General features: G+C 44.8%; 1 protein-coding gene across 2 annotated transcripts in view; it reads right to left on the bottom strand.

Moving 5' to 3' along the window:
- Positions 1-17,641, bottom strand: part of PDGFD (platelet derived growth factor D) — a 192,744-nt gene that overhangs the window by 94,816 nt on the left and 80,287 nt on the right. For both annotated transcript variants that reach the window (XM_066586335.1, XM_066586327.1), the window contains exons 2-3: positions 8,777-8,981; positions 8,325-8,505 (exon numbers count right to left, since the gene is read on the bottom strand). In XM_066586335.1, the coding sequence (XP_066442432.1) occupies positions 8,325-8,505; positions 8,777-8,981 (386 nt within the window). The remainder of the gene's footprint in view (positions 1-8,324; positions 8,506-8,776; positions 8,982-17,641) is intronic.

The raw sequence follows: 17,641 nt of genomic DNA, 5'->3' as shown, positions 1-17,641 counted from the left end.
AAAATATATATATATACTGACCTGCTCCTGGCAGCCGGAGTTCCGCGCGGCCGTCCTGCAGTGGGTGTGAAGGGGGTGTGAGTCAGACCTGCCCCCTGATTGGCTCAGCGCTGAGCCAATCAGGGGGCAGGTCTGACTCACACCCCCTTCACACCCACTGAATGGGTGTGAGTGAGACCTGCCTCTGATTGGCTCAGCGCTGAGCCAATCAGGGGGCAGGTCTGACTCACACCCCCTTCACACCCACTGCAGGACGGCCGCGCGGAACTCCGGCTGCCGGTAGCAGGTCAGTATATATATATTTTTTAGTTTAACACTTTTCCGGATGAATTGCAGGTAAGGGCTTATATATTTAAGCCCTTCCCGACAATTCATCCCGCGATCGTCGGCAGCCCATTGATTTCAATGGAGTCGGCTGTATTGCCGGCTCCATTGAATTCAATGGGCAAACATCGTTCTTCTCTGCCACAGCTGTTACAGCTGTGGCAGAGAAGAATGATTTGTCTTCTATATGTTCTCAATGGGGTCGGCGCTGCTGCCGCCGGCCCCATTGAGCGCATATAGAGAAGAAGGACCGTTGGGGTTCTTGAAGCCTAAAATCACTCCTAACACTCTCCCTATAGCAGCCCCGGCATCAACAGCACTTTCCCTCAGCTAAGTGAGAACGCATCTGTGGCGAGCCGCGGGCTGGCAGATTTTAATACTCGGGTGACACCTAATCTCGCCAGCCACTCACTGCAGGGGGGTGGTATAGGGCTTGAACGTTGCAGGGGGAAGTTGTAATGCCTTCCCTGTCTTTCTATTGGCCAGAAAAGCGCGCAAATTTCTCAGGGAAGAAAATGAAAGTAACTCGAACATCGCGTGGTACTCGTTACGAGTAACGAGCATCTCGAACACGCGAATACTCGAACGAGTATCAAGCTCGGACGAGTATGCTCGCTCATCTCTAGTTACAGGTGGAGAGAAGGGAGAGGGGAAACATGATGGAAACCTTTATATATGTTATAGGAGGAGAGAAAGGAGAGGGGGAACATGCTGGAAACATTTATAAAGTTACAGGAGGAGAAAAGGGAGAGGAGGGACCTGATGAAAAACCTTTATATAGGTTACAGGAGAAAGAAGGGAGAGGAGGGCATGATGGAGACCTTTATATTTATTACAGGAGGGAAGAAGGGAGAGGGAGACATGATGGAAACCTTTATGTATGTTACAGGAGGAGAGAAGGGAGAGGAGGGACATGATGGAAACCTTTATGTATGTTACAGGACAGAAGGGAGAGGAGAAACATGATGGAAACCTTTATATACAGTAAGTTACAGTAGGAGAGAAGGGAGAGGAGGACATGATGAAAACCTTTATATATGTTACAGGAGGAGAGAAGGGAAAGGAGGGACATGATGGACACCTTTATATATGTCACAGGAGCAGAGAAGGGAGAGGAGCAACATGATGGAAACCTATATATATGTTACAGGAGGAGAGAAGGAAGAAGAGGGACATAATGGAAACATTTGTATAAGTAACAGGAGGAGAAAAAGAAAATTAGGGACATGATGGAAACCTATATATATGTTACGGGACAGAAGGGAGAGGAGAGACATGATGGAAACCATTATATATGTTACAGGAAGAGAGAAGGGAGAGGAGGACATGATGGAAACCATTATATATGTTACAGAAGGAGAGAATTAAGAGGAGGGACATGATGGAAACATTTATAAAGTTACAGAAGGAGAAAAGGGAGAGGAGGGACCTGATGAAAAACCTTTATATAGGTTACAGGAGAAAGAAGGGAGAGGAGGGCATGATGGAGACCTTTATATTTATTACAGGAGGGAAGAAGGGAGAGGGGGACATGATGGAAACCTTTATGTATGTTACAGGAGGAGAGAAGAGAGAGGAGGACATGATGGAAACCTTTATATATGTTACAGGAGGAGAGAAGGGAGATGAGGAACATGATGGAAACCTTTATATAAGTTACAGGAGGAGAGAAGGGAGAGGGGGACATGATGGAAATATTTATATAAGTTACAGGAGGAGAAAAGGGAGAGGGAGCAGACAATGGAAACCTTTATATATGTTACAGGAGGAGAGAAGGGAGAGGGAGGACATGATGGAAACCTTGTGAAAAGGTCTTGTGACCTTCGAAGGCCCATTTACATGGAACAAATGTTGGCCAAGCAATGCCTGACACTCGTCCCTGCACATACTCGCTCCCGTGCTGCTGCACGCTCCCCCTGCGGGGCAGCAGGAGGAGATTTCTCTCCTTGCTCTTCCTCGCCCTTCCTCACCCCTCTCCATTCACTTAACACAGCGGCCGTTCAGTACATGAATGGCTGCTATTTACACTGAACGCTTATCGTTCAGCTCATCGTCCATCATTTATGCAGCATAAACGATGGACGATGAGCTGATTGCTGATCGTTCAGTGCAAATAGCAGCCGTTAAGTCAATGGAAAGGGGCAGGGAGAAGGAGGAGAGAAATCTACTCCAGCCGCCCTGGCCCTCTGCTGGCCGCTCTGTCAGAGAGCCAGAGATACTCGTCCCTGTGCAGCAGCACAGGAGCAAGTATGTGCAGGGACGAGTCTCAGGCATCGCTTGCCTGACATTCATCCTGTGTAAATGAGCCTTTACTCATAGATGCCTCATGGATTGGCCACCCACAGGCGTGTAAGCTTCAAAGTTATCAATACCTAAACATACACATTTTTCTGTGTATATAATCTGGGACAGAACCAGGATGGTTAGAGCAAACTGGACCTGCATTAGGGACGCCTATGCAGTGTGGCATTTCCTCAGGAGAAACTCTTGATCCATTTCATTGGTGCTCTCCCGGCTGATGATAAATTGGACAGATGATGACCGTATGTGATGAAACTCTGTCCAGCGTCGGTGTTCATCCAGCTGAACAAATGTTGTTTTTGTAATGCAAGTATATTCATGTATAATATGAATGCATTCATTGTGTATCCCTTGGTAATATCAGTATTTAACCTTTGTCTAAGAAATATTGTAAAAGCGTACATAATATCACCTATTTCATGGAACGTAGTTTAACTATCGCTTATTTCATACAATTTGATTCATTTATCATCTTATTAAATAAATTGTGTTGCATCAACCCACTTGTCCTTCTATAAAGCCGTATTCGAACTTGTTGCCTTTCAACTTGGCAATACACATGAGGAAGAAAGGAAAGGTGAGAAATAATGGAAACCACTATATGCGTTACAGGAGGGAAGGGAGAGGGGGGACTTGATGGAAACCTTGAAATATGCTAAAGGTTTAAATGAGGTTTGGACGGGAATTGAACACAAGAACAAGAAAGAACTGTGTGAAATATGGGGTGGGAGGAGTGAGAATCAATGTAGGTACTTGAAACAAAACCCAAGCAGATGTGCTTGGAAAATGAAGAATTAATGTCAGTAAGTTGCCTGGGATAACCATACATCTATCCTGAGAGAGCAATGATATAAGGGCAGCCCAGATGGAGCAGGTGGACTATTTCTAACGTCAATCTTCTAGCAGACATGGTGTCTGTGTGACTACTAGGATTTGTACAGATCATTTGCTAATCAAAAGCATCAATTTCATGGTTATGAGCAGGGAGCTTGAAATGTTATGGAAACATGTGCAGAACATTCCTATAGTATTGCATCTCCCGAAGCTCAGGGTACTGTATATTCGGAGGTTTCTGGAGATACAGCCTTATCATTTCAGTACAGATTTTCTAATACATGTGATTTTGATTTGGACAAATTAATTTTATACTTGGGATTCAGAGCCCTCGTGTCAAAAAGATCAAAGTCTTCTAGTCAATGCTTAACGATTTAAGCCAAAGGACATAATCTGAAAATGGAACATGATACATAAGTATTGCTCAATAATGTATACATAGAGCTAATTTTAAGAATTTTTCAGATATAGTCATTTTATATTTTATTTACTTAAAAGGATCTTTATAGTTTTCTACTTTGTTTTCTGGTTGTTGGTGTTGCGCCCATTTTTGCGAAAGTGACAACCAGGTATGTATATTTCCTTCTTTGGCCTTTCTGGCATATAAAAGGTGATCATTATAAAAGTATTGCTATTCAGAGATGTCTAGAGAGACATCTACTGGGTGTGATTGAACCAACCTTGGTAATACTACCATCCAGGATATGCCGATGTAATCCATGTCAAAAAAATGTTCAAAATGAATGGTGACAGCCATCTTGGATTCGGTCCAAGAAATTTCAATGAAAAGGGATCATGGGATACGTGATTCAAGAGTAAAAGTTTAGAAATTGATAGGTGCAGTCAGTTTTTGAAATATTTGTAACCATTTTTGAATTATGGCTGATGTTATGTTGAGTATTAAATAGAGATGAGCGAACGCGTTCGTCCGAGCTTGCTATTCGTGCGAATATTAGGGTGTTCGGGATGTTCGTTATTCGTAACGAACACCATGCGGTGTTCTGGTAAATTAAACTTTCTTCCCTGAGACGTTAGCGCTTTTTTTTGGCCAATATAAAGACAGGGAAGGCATTACAACTTCCCCCTGCAACGTTTAAGCCCTATACCACCCCCCTGCTGTGAGTGGCTGGGGAGATAAGGTGTCCGCCTGATATGAAAGTCTGCCCCTCCCGCTGCTCGCTATGGATGCATTCTATATGCGCTCAATGGGGCCAGCGGCAGCAGCGCTGACCCCATTGAGAACATATAGAAGACAAATCCTTCTTCTCTGGCACAGCTGTAACAGCTGTAGCAGAGAAGAACGATGTTTGCCCATTGAATTCAATGGAACCGGCAATACAGCCGACTCCACTGAATGCAATGGGCTGCCGGCGATCGCAGGATGAATGGTCGGAAAGGGGTTAAATATATAACCCCTTTCCTGCAATTCATCCAGAAATGTGTTACACTAAAAATATATACCGGCGTATAAGGCGACCGGGCGTATAAGACGACCCCCCAACTGTCACCTTATACGCCGGTAATACAGTGGAGCAAAGAATAAAAAGCATTACTTACGTTTTTAGATGATCTGCGGCGCTCCTGCAGGCTGTCGCTCCCTCCTAATCCACGGCAGAGTATTCCTTTCTCCACGAAAGACTTTAAATCCCTGCCTCCAGAAAGACACGTGCCTTCAGCCAATCACAGCCAATGACAATGATGTCATTGAATGGCTGTGATTGGCTGTGTTTCTGGAGGCGGGGATTTCAAGGCTTGAAATCCCCGCCTCCAGAAACACAGCCAATCACAGCCATTCAATGACATCATTGTCATTGGCTGTGATTGGCTGAAGGCACATGTGCTTCTGGAGGCAGGGATTTAAAGTCTTTCGTGGAGAAAGCTTGTCTGCCGTGGACCAGGAGGGAGTGACAGCCTGCAGGAGCGCCGCAGATCATCTAAAAACGTAAGTAATGCTTTTTATTCTTTGCTCCACTGTATTACCGGCGTATAAGGTGACAGTTGGGGGGTCGTCTTATACGCCCGGTCGCCTTATACGCCGGTATATATTTTTAGTGTAACACATTTCTGGATGAATTGCAGGAAAGGGGTTATATATTTAACCCCTTTCCGACCATTCATCCTGCGATCGCCGGCAGCCCATTGCATTCAGTGGAGTCGGCTGTATTGCCGGTTCCATTGAATTCAATGGGCAAACATCGTTCTTCTCTGCTACAGCTGTTACAGCTGTGCCAGAGGAGGACGATCTTTATGCTGACAGTGGGGGGGGGGGGGGGGGGGGGGCACTCTTGCCGCTATTGTGGCTTAATAGTGGGACCTGTGAACTTGAGATGCAGCCCACCATGTAGCCCCTCGCCTGCCCTATCCGTCACTGTGTCATTCCCATCACTTTCCTGAATTGCCCAGATTTTCACACATGAAAACCTTAGCGAGCATCGGCGAAATACAAAAATGTTCCGGTCGCCCATTGACTTCAATGGGGTTCGTTGTTCGAAACGAACCCTCGAGCATCACGGGAAGTTCGTTACGAATAACGAACACCCGAACATTTTGGTGTTCGCTCATCTCTAGTATTAAATAAAAAAGTTTTGTTGAATCTTGTGGTCTAGAAAGCACTAATCGCATGTCTTCTCAGGCACCATAAGATATTGTTAACAATGCAGGGCAGAATTGAGATCATCCTGATGGGATGTGATATAAGAAATGACATAGATGCCTAATAGGTCCAGACTAGAGATGAGCGAGCATACTCGTCCGAGCTTGATGCTCGTTCGAGTATTAGGGTGCTCGAGATGCTCGTTACTCGAGACGAGCACCACGCGGTACTCGTCTCGATTAAACGAGCACTGACCATTGAATTCAATGGAGCCGGCAATACAGCCGGCTCCATTGAAAGCAATGGCCTGCCGGCGAGCGCGGGATGAATTGTCAGGAAGGGGTTAAATATATAAGCCCTTCCCTGCAATTCATCCAGAAATGTGTAAATATATATATATATACACACAACTTGTCCCGGCAGAACGATGTTAGCCCATTGAATTCAATGGAGCCGGCAATACAGCCGGCTCCATTAAAAGCAATGGGCTGCCGGCGATCGCGGGATGAATTGTCAGGAAGGGGCTAACATCTTTATGCTGACAGTGGGAGGGGGGGTCTCACTCTTGCCACTATTGTGGTTTAATAGTGGGACCTGGGAACTTGAGATGCAGCCCAACATGTAGCCCCTCGCCTGCCCTATCCGTTGCTGTGTCGTTCCCATCACTTTCTTGAATTTCCTAGGTTTTCACAAATGAAAACCTTAGCGAGCATCGGCGATATACAAAAATGCTCGAGTCGCCCATTGACTTCAATGGGGTTCGTTACTCGAAACGAACTCTCGAGCATCACTGAAAGTTCGACTCGAGTAACGAGCACCCAAGCATTTTGGTGCTCACTCATCTCTAGTCCAGACATGTCAACTCACCAGGTTGTACCAGGAGATCAACCATTTTTTTACTCTCTCTGCCAGTCAGCGGATTAGTTACAGTTTTAACCCAATCTGTGACTCAGCAGTGCACTTAATTAAAATAATACAAGATTGGACGTTATTACATTATGACTGGACTTAATTCTGAGTTACAAGGGGAATTGTCCAACCCAGTATTAATGAGCACTGGTAGGGGGCATTTGTTAGAGTTACTGGATATGCTCAGGTCCTCTCTTTACTATTAACGTGGTCCTGGCAGAGGGCTTCATCCTTGTTATGTACACTTGTAATCACATCATAGTAACAGCTGCCCAGCTACTCAGAACACCAATTGTATGGTGCCCAAATGACTCCAGATCCTTGACTTCAACTTCTCTGTTAAGGTATCACCAGAGACTACTAAAAGAAAATGCTGATTCTACAGTATCTGTAGTCCTCATGATGTTGTATAATTACAGATGTGTCAACCCTTACCTTATCTCTAATTTCCGTAAGAGGGTATTGCCCCTTTTTTACTATTGATGGAGCCTCGTGTGGCACAGAGTGTTAAAGCAGTCCTAGGCTCTCACTCACAACCTGAGGGTTACGGGTTCAATCCCTGCTTGGTTCAGGTAGCTGGCTCAAGGTCCACTCAGCCTTCCATCCTTCCAGGTTGGTAAAATGAGTACTGAGCTTGCTGGGGGATAAAAAGATGACTGGGGAAAGTAATGGCAAACCACCCCACAAAAACAGCGTGCCAAGAAAACATCATGATGTGGCATCACCCTAGCAGTCAGTCATAACTTGGTGCTTGCACCAGGGGGCTTTACCTTTACCTACTATTAATGACCAATTCTTATTTGGGTCTGCTGCTCAGGATTCCCACAGATCATCTGATCCTCTGGCCCACTAACTCAGTGTTTAGCCTCTCTTGCAAAGTAACCTGATGATGAATAGATTTTATTCAGATACCCTAGCCGCAGAATGTAGCATGGGAAAACAAGCTCACCAAAGTCCATATGTTTATTAAACTTAGGAAATCCCCTGCTTGTGACATGCCTATGGTTTGGCATGTGTTCACAGTGGGAAGAAAAATATGTCCAGCACATGGGATAAAAAAGTTTAGACTTTATTCAGGAATCTACAATATATGGGAGAACTTTGCAAAAGAAAAAGCAGTGCAACTGCTTGCGAGTTTCAAATCGCCTAAAAAATTAGTGAAAACAGCAAAAAAAAAAAAGGGTCAAAAAGATATATTACAAAGATGCTAGATTTTAGCCAACAGTTCATCTGCTGTCTGCACAACCCATAATTATTATTCTTTAGGGCAGAAGCTTTAGACATTTTTGAGACATACAGCAGTTACATGTTACTGCTCCTCTTACAACCAACCAGGGTATGGGCATAAACTTGCAGAACTTACCACAAGGGAATAACAAACTTTGAAGCCGGGCTTAGCCACAAAGTGATCATCTGATTTAAACGTGATCTTCACTTGATTCTTTTTAGATGTCAGTCTTGGAGGGGCTTCCCTATGTCCACACCATCGCCCACGAATGACTGTGCTTGTTTCTGAAGCTTCTTCCACTTCCACAAAGTCATACCTGGAAGTCAATGGAAAGTGTCAATGCTAACAACTTGAGGGTATGAAAAAGTAAAAAATGCTTCTCTAAATAGGTGCTGACGCTTGTTTGTTCCAAAGGAAAACCATGGACTTCCTAATAAAAAGGTGACAGTAATGATAAATAGTTTAATGAATGATAACTTTACATACACATTTTAAAATGAAGGAACACGTTTCGGCACAGGACTGGTGCTTTCATCAGGTGCTAGATTTAATTTTTCCATAATTGCCTTTCTTAGTTCTCCACTCACCTGCATACGTCATTTTCTTGCTCTTCCAAGCCAAATTGGCTGTCGAATATTAGCTGTATCCTGGTGTTCTCTGCGGACTCCAGTTTCCATGTGAGTAGAACGTTTCTGGGATAACTGTTAGGAAACCGTGGACTGGATACACAGCCATTTCCCACAACATGGATGGTTTCTTCTTGCTGGTACAGTTTGGTAAGGTGATTACTCTCTGTTGGAATGAAACGTAATGTCAAATAGGAAATGTCAAATTTACAACCTGAAAATGTCATAAATTACGTTAAAAACTACAGTACTTTAATGTAAATGTGTGATAGGAAAGGATCTGTAGATCAGAATAAAAGATGGAGATGAATGGATTTTATTCAAATGCATATTTAACAAGGCAGCTAAAGCTAAAGAAGAGGAAGGAAGGAAGAAAGAAAGAAAGGGGAAAAAGGGAAAAAATAAAGAAAGGGAAGAAAGGAAGAAAGGAAACAAAAATGGAGGGATGAAAGGGACAAAAAGGAAGGAATGAGGGAAGAAAGGAAACAAAAAATGGTAAGATGAAAGTGACAAAAAGGAAGGAATGAAGGAAGAAAGGCAACAAAAAATGGAAAGATGAAAGTGACAAAAAGGAAGGAATGAAGGAAGAAAGGAAAAGAAAAAAGAAGGAAGGGAGGAGGAGAGGAGAAAGGAAAGAAGGAAGAGAGGAAGGAGGGAAATAACAGGGAAGGAAAGAGGGAAGAAATAGAAAAACGTTAGAAAGAGAAAGAAAGTAAAGAAAAAGAGAGAGAAGAAGGAACAGGACAGAGGACAGGACATGAGGAATGAAGGAAGAGTGGGAAAGAGAGGGATGAAAGAAGAGGAAAGAAGGGAGGGGAAAAAAGATGGAAGGAAGAAAGGGAAAGAAAGGAAGGATATATGTTTTTCATTGTATACCAGGCACAGCACTGTACATTGTGTAGTGAGTGCCTGGTATTGCAGCTCAGTCCCATTCACTTGAATGACACTAAGCTGCAGGAAGGCCATGTGACCAAAGAACTTAATGTCCCAGGCTGAAGAAAAGGATGCAGCACTTGGGTGAGTGTCAATACGACTTCAAACTAGTCATTGGTAGGGGTGCCAATAGTCAGACCCTCCACCAATTTGATTTTGATGACCAATGCTAAGGGTATGGTCATCAATACAAAATTCTCAAAAACACTTTTAGGGCGCCCACCCACTGGCGTTTTTTTTTTCGGTCCGTTGCGTTTTTTAACATAGGAACTGTCAGTTGCATATGTGTCCTTATTTTTCTCGTAATGCACCCATGAATGTCAATGGAAATGGCGCGAAAAAGCCGCGAAAATGCCGCGAAAACGCCGCAAAAAAAACGCCGCCGAAAACGCGCCGAAAACGCTGCGTTTTTCACGCACGGAAATCGCAAATGCCAGTGGGTGGGCGCCCTTAAGCAAAACTTGAGAATGATAAACTGTGTCTCCCCCTACTGGCAACAATTCCAAGCACTTGAATATCAAAAAGGGGTGACATTAAACTGACATTTTTCCTCTTTGTACTCTGATAAATAAATTATTTCTATTTGACAACATAATGAACAGACGCAGCACATGCTTGTTCCTGGGAGGTCTTCCAATAAAGTTCGTTCCAATCTCTGCAATAATCTAGAATTGTATAATTTATTAGGAATAAAAGAGGTGCGAGCCGTGCTGAGGCGGTGCGCGGTACAAATGGTTGCACTCAGCGGTACAGTGTGTGTACACTAGTACCGTGGTGACCCAGCAGTGTTTACAGGTTACATTACTTTGCTGGAAACAGTGTTCCAAGTACCTCAGCAGATTGTGCTACAGAGTTCAAAAAACAAGAAATCTTGTCTTCATGTGTTTACAGACGCGGACCGAGAACAGATACCAGGATGTGACAATGTGTTCTTTCTTGTACAATCACATGAAGCTTCCCAAAATTGGAAGCATCACTACTGGTGAGATCAAAGTTTATGACGTCCCGGGCAATTGCAGAATGATAGTTATAAGTGGCAAAAGATACTGTAAATAGTATGTTGTAGACGGGTGCAACATACTTAGAGATAAGAGGGCCCCATAGAAAAAATTAAGAAAGGACCCCCATACTCAGAGCCGTCTTAACAGCATTATGGGCCCACGGCAAAGTAGTGTACTGGGGCCTCTACGACTGCTACTCACAGGAATAAAAATATATATTACATGGGGATGCAGAAAACTTGGGAGCGAGTTAGTAATTGGCGAACTAGACTGGAGAACCAAAAGTCTAAGTCGGTATTATTGTATCTTGACGCCACCGGAAGCTAGGGGTTTGACAGGAGGAACACCCCTCTCACACCCCCAGATCCCGATGGGCTAGATACGCCAAGGTCCTGGAAGGTGCTTGAATGGATTAAGGGCAGAAGCGCCGGCGATGCGCCGCTCTGCTTTACCCCTGTAATCCGGCATTGTGTCACAGTGCCGCCGCTGTAGATCTTCCTGCTTGAGGGAGGATTCGGTAGGGTGCTGTTGTAATGCAGATACCGCTGTGTGACTCCTGTGCTCTGTTCCTGCAGTCACCGAATGCCGGCTTTCATGCTCTGTTGGGCGCTGCCACGCTCTCTCTATGGCCGGTGGTGTCGTGTCCATGCTGTCGATGGGAAGTTCAAAGTACATGGCGTGGGAGGGAAGTGGGGTGGCCAGGCGCCGCTAACGCTGCCTCCACCAACGAGGAAACGCCGGGTCCCGCATGTGCAGGCTCCTATGACGGATCAGCGCTGCAACACATTGGCCGTAAGGGAGTGTGTGTGTGTGGGGTGGGGGGGGGGGGGGGGAGAAGGAGGGTTACTGTCAGCAGAGGCCACTACATTTGCAACCTCCTACCACCGGATCAGCTGGGGCTGAGATTGGGGAATGCAGCAAGGGGGTGAGTGTGAGCAGCGGGATGAAGATCAGCACACTGCTGGGACAGGAGGAGCACAGCAGCGTGGGGTGACTGTCAAAGCAGGCTGCTGGAATAAATACAGCGGCAAGGGAGCTAACGCACAGCGCCTGCAGCTGGGGGGACCCGGGACACATATACTTCCAGCAGCAGCGGTCGAGCAGTTGGGACATTCCTTGTGCAAAACGATCCAGGAACAGCAGCAGATTCATCGCCTTGCAGGACCTGTTGGGGAGCGTTGTCTGCAGCCAACCAGGTTCAGGCGGCGTCACCCCCCTGTCAGTCTTGTCTCAACCAGGAATTCCTGGTGGCGTCAAGACACACTAATACCGCCTAAGTCTTTAGGGTCCCGTTTCCTCTTGCACTGTAGATGTCTTGTTCATAGCACCAGGCTAATTTACACTAGAAATAATATAGTACGGTTCACAGGATGATCCACACATCCATTAGCCAGGAAATCTCTCTTTTTATTATACAAATTATGGATAATTTACAATAGGAATTATGGGTAATTTGAAAATGAAACAGAAAGTGACAAAATTAAAGTCTTCACACATGGCCTAGACAGATTGGAGCCAAGTTCATATCCCACCACACAACATTATCATATATGATACAAAGTGCATTGAAATGCTAACATACAAAGATTAGTATGGGGCCCCCGGGCAAGTGCCCATCTGGCCCATGCGTTAAGATGGCACTCCCTATACTGGTGCTGTTACATGACACCATAGGACAGAAGAGCGCTTATTCAAGCAACTCTCCAGTTTCAGGACAAAATTCTGTCCCAGACAGGAGGAAGTATGTAATCTGTAATTGTTCTTCTCCAATCCACTTGTACTGGGTCCCATTTTCAGCCATCCAAGATGGCTGTAGCAATTTTCTAACTACCTGTGCATTGCACTCTGATTGGCTAGTGCTGATCACATGAGAAGCTGTGACCAATCAGAGAGCAGATAAAGTGCACTGGTAGTCTAACTCTAACAATGCAGTATGGGGATCAGATAGTCTGAAAACTGTGCTGGTTCAGAGGGGTGGCAGAGAAGAAACAGTTGCAGGTGATATTCACCCCCTTCCACTCAGTTCCCGGGACAGAATTTTGCCCTGAAACGAGAGAGTCGCTTTCACCATGAAATGTAGCGACTGAAATTCAAAATTCCCCCCACTTTATTATTGATGACCAAATCGGATGCATTGAAAGTCTGTCAAGGTTGAAAATCTACATTATCAGTGTAACTGCTCAGGCAACCAAATAAACCTGTTACAGGTGATGTCAAACAGCACCAGAAAGGAGTCAAATTTTTGTCTTTGCTAAGAAGCCCCCAGTCCCGTATGGTCACCACTCCTATGGGACTTTACTGTCAAAACCTTCTCTACTTTAAACCACCTCTGTCAAATTCGCCATCACCGTAGACCACCAGGGATTGTATTATTAATCCATTCCTTGCTTTGGACTACAAGGGACTTTATTATTAGCCATTTCACAACTTCTAGACCATCAAGCATGCTTCTATTAAAGGGAACCTGTTACCAGTTTCCAGCAGCATAATCCAATGGCACTGTATCAATGAAGTAGGGAGTGTTCCAAATCTGTGATCCGGACCCACCCATAGGACTGTTGCAGCGGGAGACTGTCTGAAGGTATTTTTTATGCACTGTATAGTAGTATTATTTAGGTACTGAATATCGGTATAGCAACTAAAAACAAGATAGTACAAACCACCGTTTTCCCCATAGCCATGTATGGATGTGAAAGCTGGAAGCTGATAGAAGGAGGATTGATGTATTTGAGCTGTGGTGCTGGCCAAAGCGGCTCCGTGTGCCCTGGACAACAAGAGTAACAAACAGAGAAGTCCTGAATCGTATAAGACCCAATATATCACTGAAGGACAAGATGACCGGACTCAGGCTCACGTATTTTGGCCATATAATGCGAGCAACATTGCTTGAAAAATCTATAATGCTTAGACAGAGCAGAGGCAAAAGAAGACCTGGTGCCAGAGGACACGATGGCTGATACTGTCAGAGCTGATACTGGGATGGATATCACACAACTGAAAGAAGCAGAACCAAAAAACATGCAGGGAGGGAGCCTGAGGGTTGTGAACAACTAAACGGCTAACAACAACTGAATAACAGTAATTTGGCAGTGTGTTATGTGAGCATTATTTAGATTTTGCCATCACTGTAGTGGAGGCAAATGGCGACTATTTTACTGTTTTTTTATTGCCACCATTTATTGTCCTTCCGAGAAGTAACATAGTATGTTAGGCTGAATGAAGACACTGTTCATCTAGTTCAGCCTATTTCAACCCCTTCCTTGTTAGTCCAGGGGAAGGCAATTCCATCCTCACTTCATAACGGCAGTCAGAGTAATCCCTGGATCAACATTTGAGATCAACAACCCCGTTGGTCACCTAATGTCTATATCCTGTAATATCATAGCATTCCAGAAAGACATATAGTCCCCTTCTAAATGCCTCTAAGGATTTTGCCATCACCACGTCCTCAGACAGAGAGTTCCACAGTCTAACTGCTCTTACAGTAAAGAACCCCTTTCTGTGTTGGTGATGAAACCTGCTTTCTTCTAGACGTAGCGGATGCCCTCTTGTTACCGTCACAGTTCTGGGTATAAACAGATCCTGGGAGAGATCCTTGTATCGTCCCCTCATGTATTTATACATAGTTATTTGATCGCCCCTTAACCGTCTTTTTTCCAGGATAAATAATCCCAATTTTGATGCCTCTCTGGGTATTCCTGTCCCGTCATTCCATGTATTAGTTTAGTTGCCCTTCTTTGAACCCCTTCGAGCACTGCAACATCTTTCCTGAGCGCCGGTGACCAGAACTGTACGCAGTATTCCATGTGAGGTCTGACAAGTGCCTTGCATAGAGTAAGAATAATGTTTTTGACCCTCGCCCCTATACCTCTTTTAATGCACCCCCAAGACTTTCTTTGCTTCTGCAGCAGCTGATTGGCATTGATTGCTCCAGTTAAGTCTACTAGTACCCCCAGGTCTTTTTCCATATCACTTTTCCCTAGCAGTACCCCATTTAGTGTATATTGGTGACATCCGTTTCTCCTGCCCATGTGTAGAATCTTACATTTATCAATATTGAACCTCATTTGCCATTTTTCTGCCCAAGCCCCCAGCTTATCCAGGTCCATTTGCAGCCGTACATTGTCCTCCGTTGTATTAACCCCTTGAGTGGCGGGTTTCCTACCACCCTGTCGTGCCCACCAGGGCAGGTTTTTTAAAATGGTCTAATCATTGAATTTCAACTAATTTTGCAGTTGCGTCTCAAGAGCCATAACTTTTTCATTTTTCCACTGACATGGCCATATGAGGGCTTGTTTTTTGCGGGACAAGTTGTTATTTTTTAAACAGGGGGGAGGAAAAAAAGAAATGGGGAAAAAAGAAAAAAAGGGGCCATGTCATTAAGGGGTTAAATAATGTATTAACTTCCTTCTCTGGGTCATTACGACGCATGGATACCACATGTGTGATTGTATTTTTGATTTTTTACAAAGTAAAGGGAGACAAGTGTTTTTATTATTTTTTTTATAATTTTTTTTTTTTGTCCCTTTAGGGGACTTCCACAGGGACCCATCAGGACCCCTGATCACATTCCAGGGGTCCGATGGTGACAGCCCTTTACATGCTGCAGTGACAGCCCTTTACATGCTGCAGTCACATAGACTGCAGCATGTAAAGGGTTAACACAGCAGAGATCGGAGGTTTTCTCTGATCTCTGCTGTAAGAGCTGGTACCTAGCTGTCCTCTGACAGCTAACAACCAGCTCTCCCTGCCACAGAGACCATCGGCTTGCTTCTGACAAGCCGATGGTCTCTATGGCAACCTGTAAACAAAGCAGGAGATTGCCGGCACATCGGCAATATCTTCTGCTGGTTTTTCAAAGTCCTGCACTGCTCTATGTGGGTCTGTGCAGGCAAAGCACAGTGCCACAGCTTGTGGCATTATGCTCTGCAGCTCCCATAGTGATACATAGCCCGGAAATCTTCCGGACTATGTTGCTATGAGCAGTGGAGCTCGTCCCGGAAATTTTCCGGGCGTGCCACTCAAGGGGTTAATTGTCTTGTATCATCTGCAAATATTGATATTTTGCTGTGCAGCCCCTCTATCAGGTCCTTGATAAATATATTGAACAGAATGGGGCCCAATACTGAACCCTGTGGCACCCCACTAGTGACGGTGGCCCAATCAGAGTACGAACCATTTATTACCACCCTCTGCTTTCTATCTCTGAGCCTATTCTTTACCCAGATACACACGTTTTCGCCCAGTCCGAGCTGTCTCATTTTATATATCAGCCTATTATGAGGCACGGTGTCAGATGCTTTAGGGAAATCCAGATATAAAAGATCAATAGACTCTCCCAGGTCCAGCCTAGAGCTTACTTCATTATAGAAGCTGATCAGATTGGTCTGACATGATCGACCCCTCATGAACCCAAAGCTGAATCAAATTATTACTAATAGCATTGAAAACCTTTAGTTCTTTGGATATAGGCAGCCCCTGGAGATTTCATTATTCTGATTGACTGCGGATTGTCATGGCCCCACCCACTCAAGTACCGCATGCTCGATGATATACTGCAATCCTAACATTGCAGCACATTTCCTTTATACTCGTATGCTTTATATACTGCAGCATTCATCACCTCTTGGTGCATTATACCGTAGGTTGACAGGAGCGACATCACAAAGGTAAAATACGACTAAGAAAGCCACTTTAAATTCATGCCATAAACCCCACATCCAGTGATATATCTTTTGGCAGGGGGAACGTAAGTTTTCAGTGAGTGGTGCATATAGATTCATTACATTAAAATATTTGGCATCCTCTTAGGGAACATAATGATCCTGGCTGATCATTAGCTCTCTTAGTCATCAAAACAAAAAAGACTTAAAGGCATACAATCCCAAATGTAAAACATGGCTGGTTCACCTTGAGGACAGACGATACAGACATGTTCTATTCAGTTAAAGGGGTTGTCCCGCGGCAGCAAGTGGGTCTATACACTTCTGTATGGCCATATTAATGCACTTTGTAATGTACATCGTGCATTAAATATGAGCCATACAGAAGTTATCAAAAGTTTTATACTTACCTGCTCCGTTGCTGGCGTCCTCGTCTCCATGGTGCCGACTAATTTTCGGCCTCCGATGGCCAAATTAGCCGCGCTTGCGCAGTCCGGGTCTTCTGCTGTCTTCAATGGGGCCGCTCGTGCAGAATGCCGATACCGTGTAGCTCCGCCCCGTCACGTGCCGATTCCAGCCAATCAGGAGGCTGGAATCGGCAATGGACCGCACAGAAGAGCTGCGGTCCACGGAGGGAGCAGACCCCGGCGGCCATCTTCAGCAGGTGAGTATGAAGACGCCGGACCGCCGGGATTCAGGTAAGCACTCTCCGGTTTGTTTTTTTAACCCCTGCATCGGGGTTGTCTCGCGCCGAACGGGGGGGGGGGGGGGGGGGTTAAAAAAAAAAAACCCGTTCTGGCGCGGGACAACCCCTTTAACATCACGCTGGTGCTTTGCAGAAATGTCATCATCTCGACAGTTTAAGATGATTTGTACAAGTCATGTGATTGCGGCACTGCAGCACATAAGTAACACATGTATCTATAATACATTGCAGTGTCCGAAGACACTTTACACGCACAATACTTTGCCCAGGCAAACTTTGGGTTCATTAAAGCTACAAACTCCTTTAAGAGGCAAAAACTATTTTCACCGAAATACATGTATTTTCGGCTTACAATCATTTTTGCAACAGGGGGCAATTAAAAAGTTTGCAGCATTTGTCTTCTGCAGCTTCTACATATCACTGTATATAGAAACTGCAGTCTATGTCTCAATGGGAGATTCGTCAGTGTGCTGGACTGATGGCTTAGTTTTTTAATAGAAGCCGGCGGGAGACCCGCACTAAA

Source organism: Eleutherodactylus coqui, chromosome 1, assembly GCF_035609145.1.
Source record: "Eleutherodactylus coqui strain aEleCoq1 chromosome 1, aEleCoq1.hap1, whole genome shotgun sequence".
In the NCBI taxonomy this organism is placed as follows: domain Eukaryota; kingdom Metazoa; phylum Chordata; class Amphibia; order Anura; family Eleutherodactylidae; genus Eleutherodactylus; species Eleutherodactylus coqui.
This window is presented reverse-complemented; position numbering and strand designations above follow the sequence as displayed.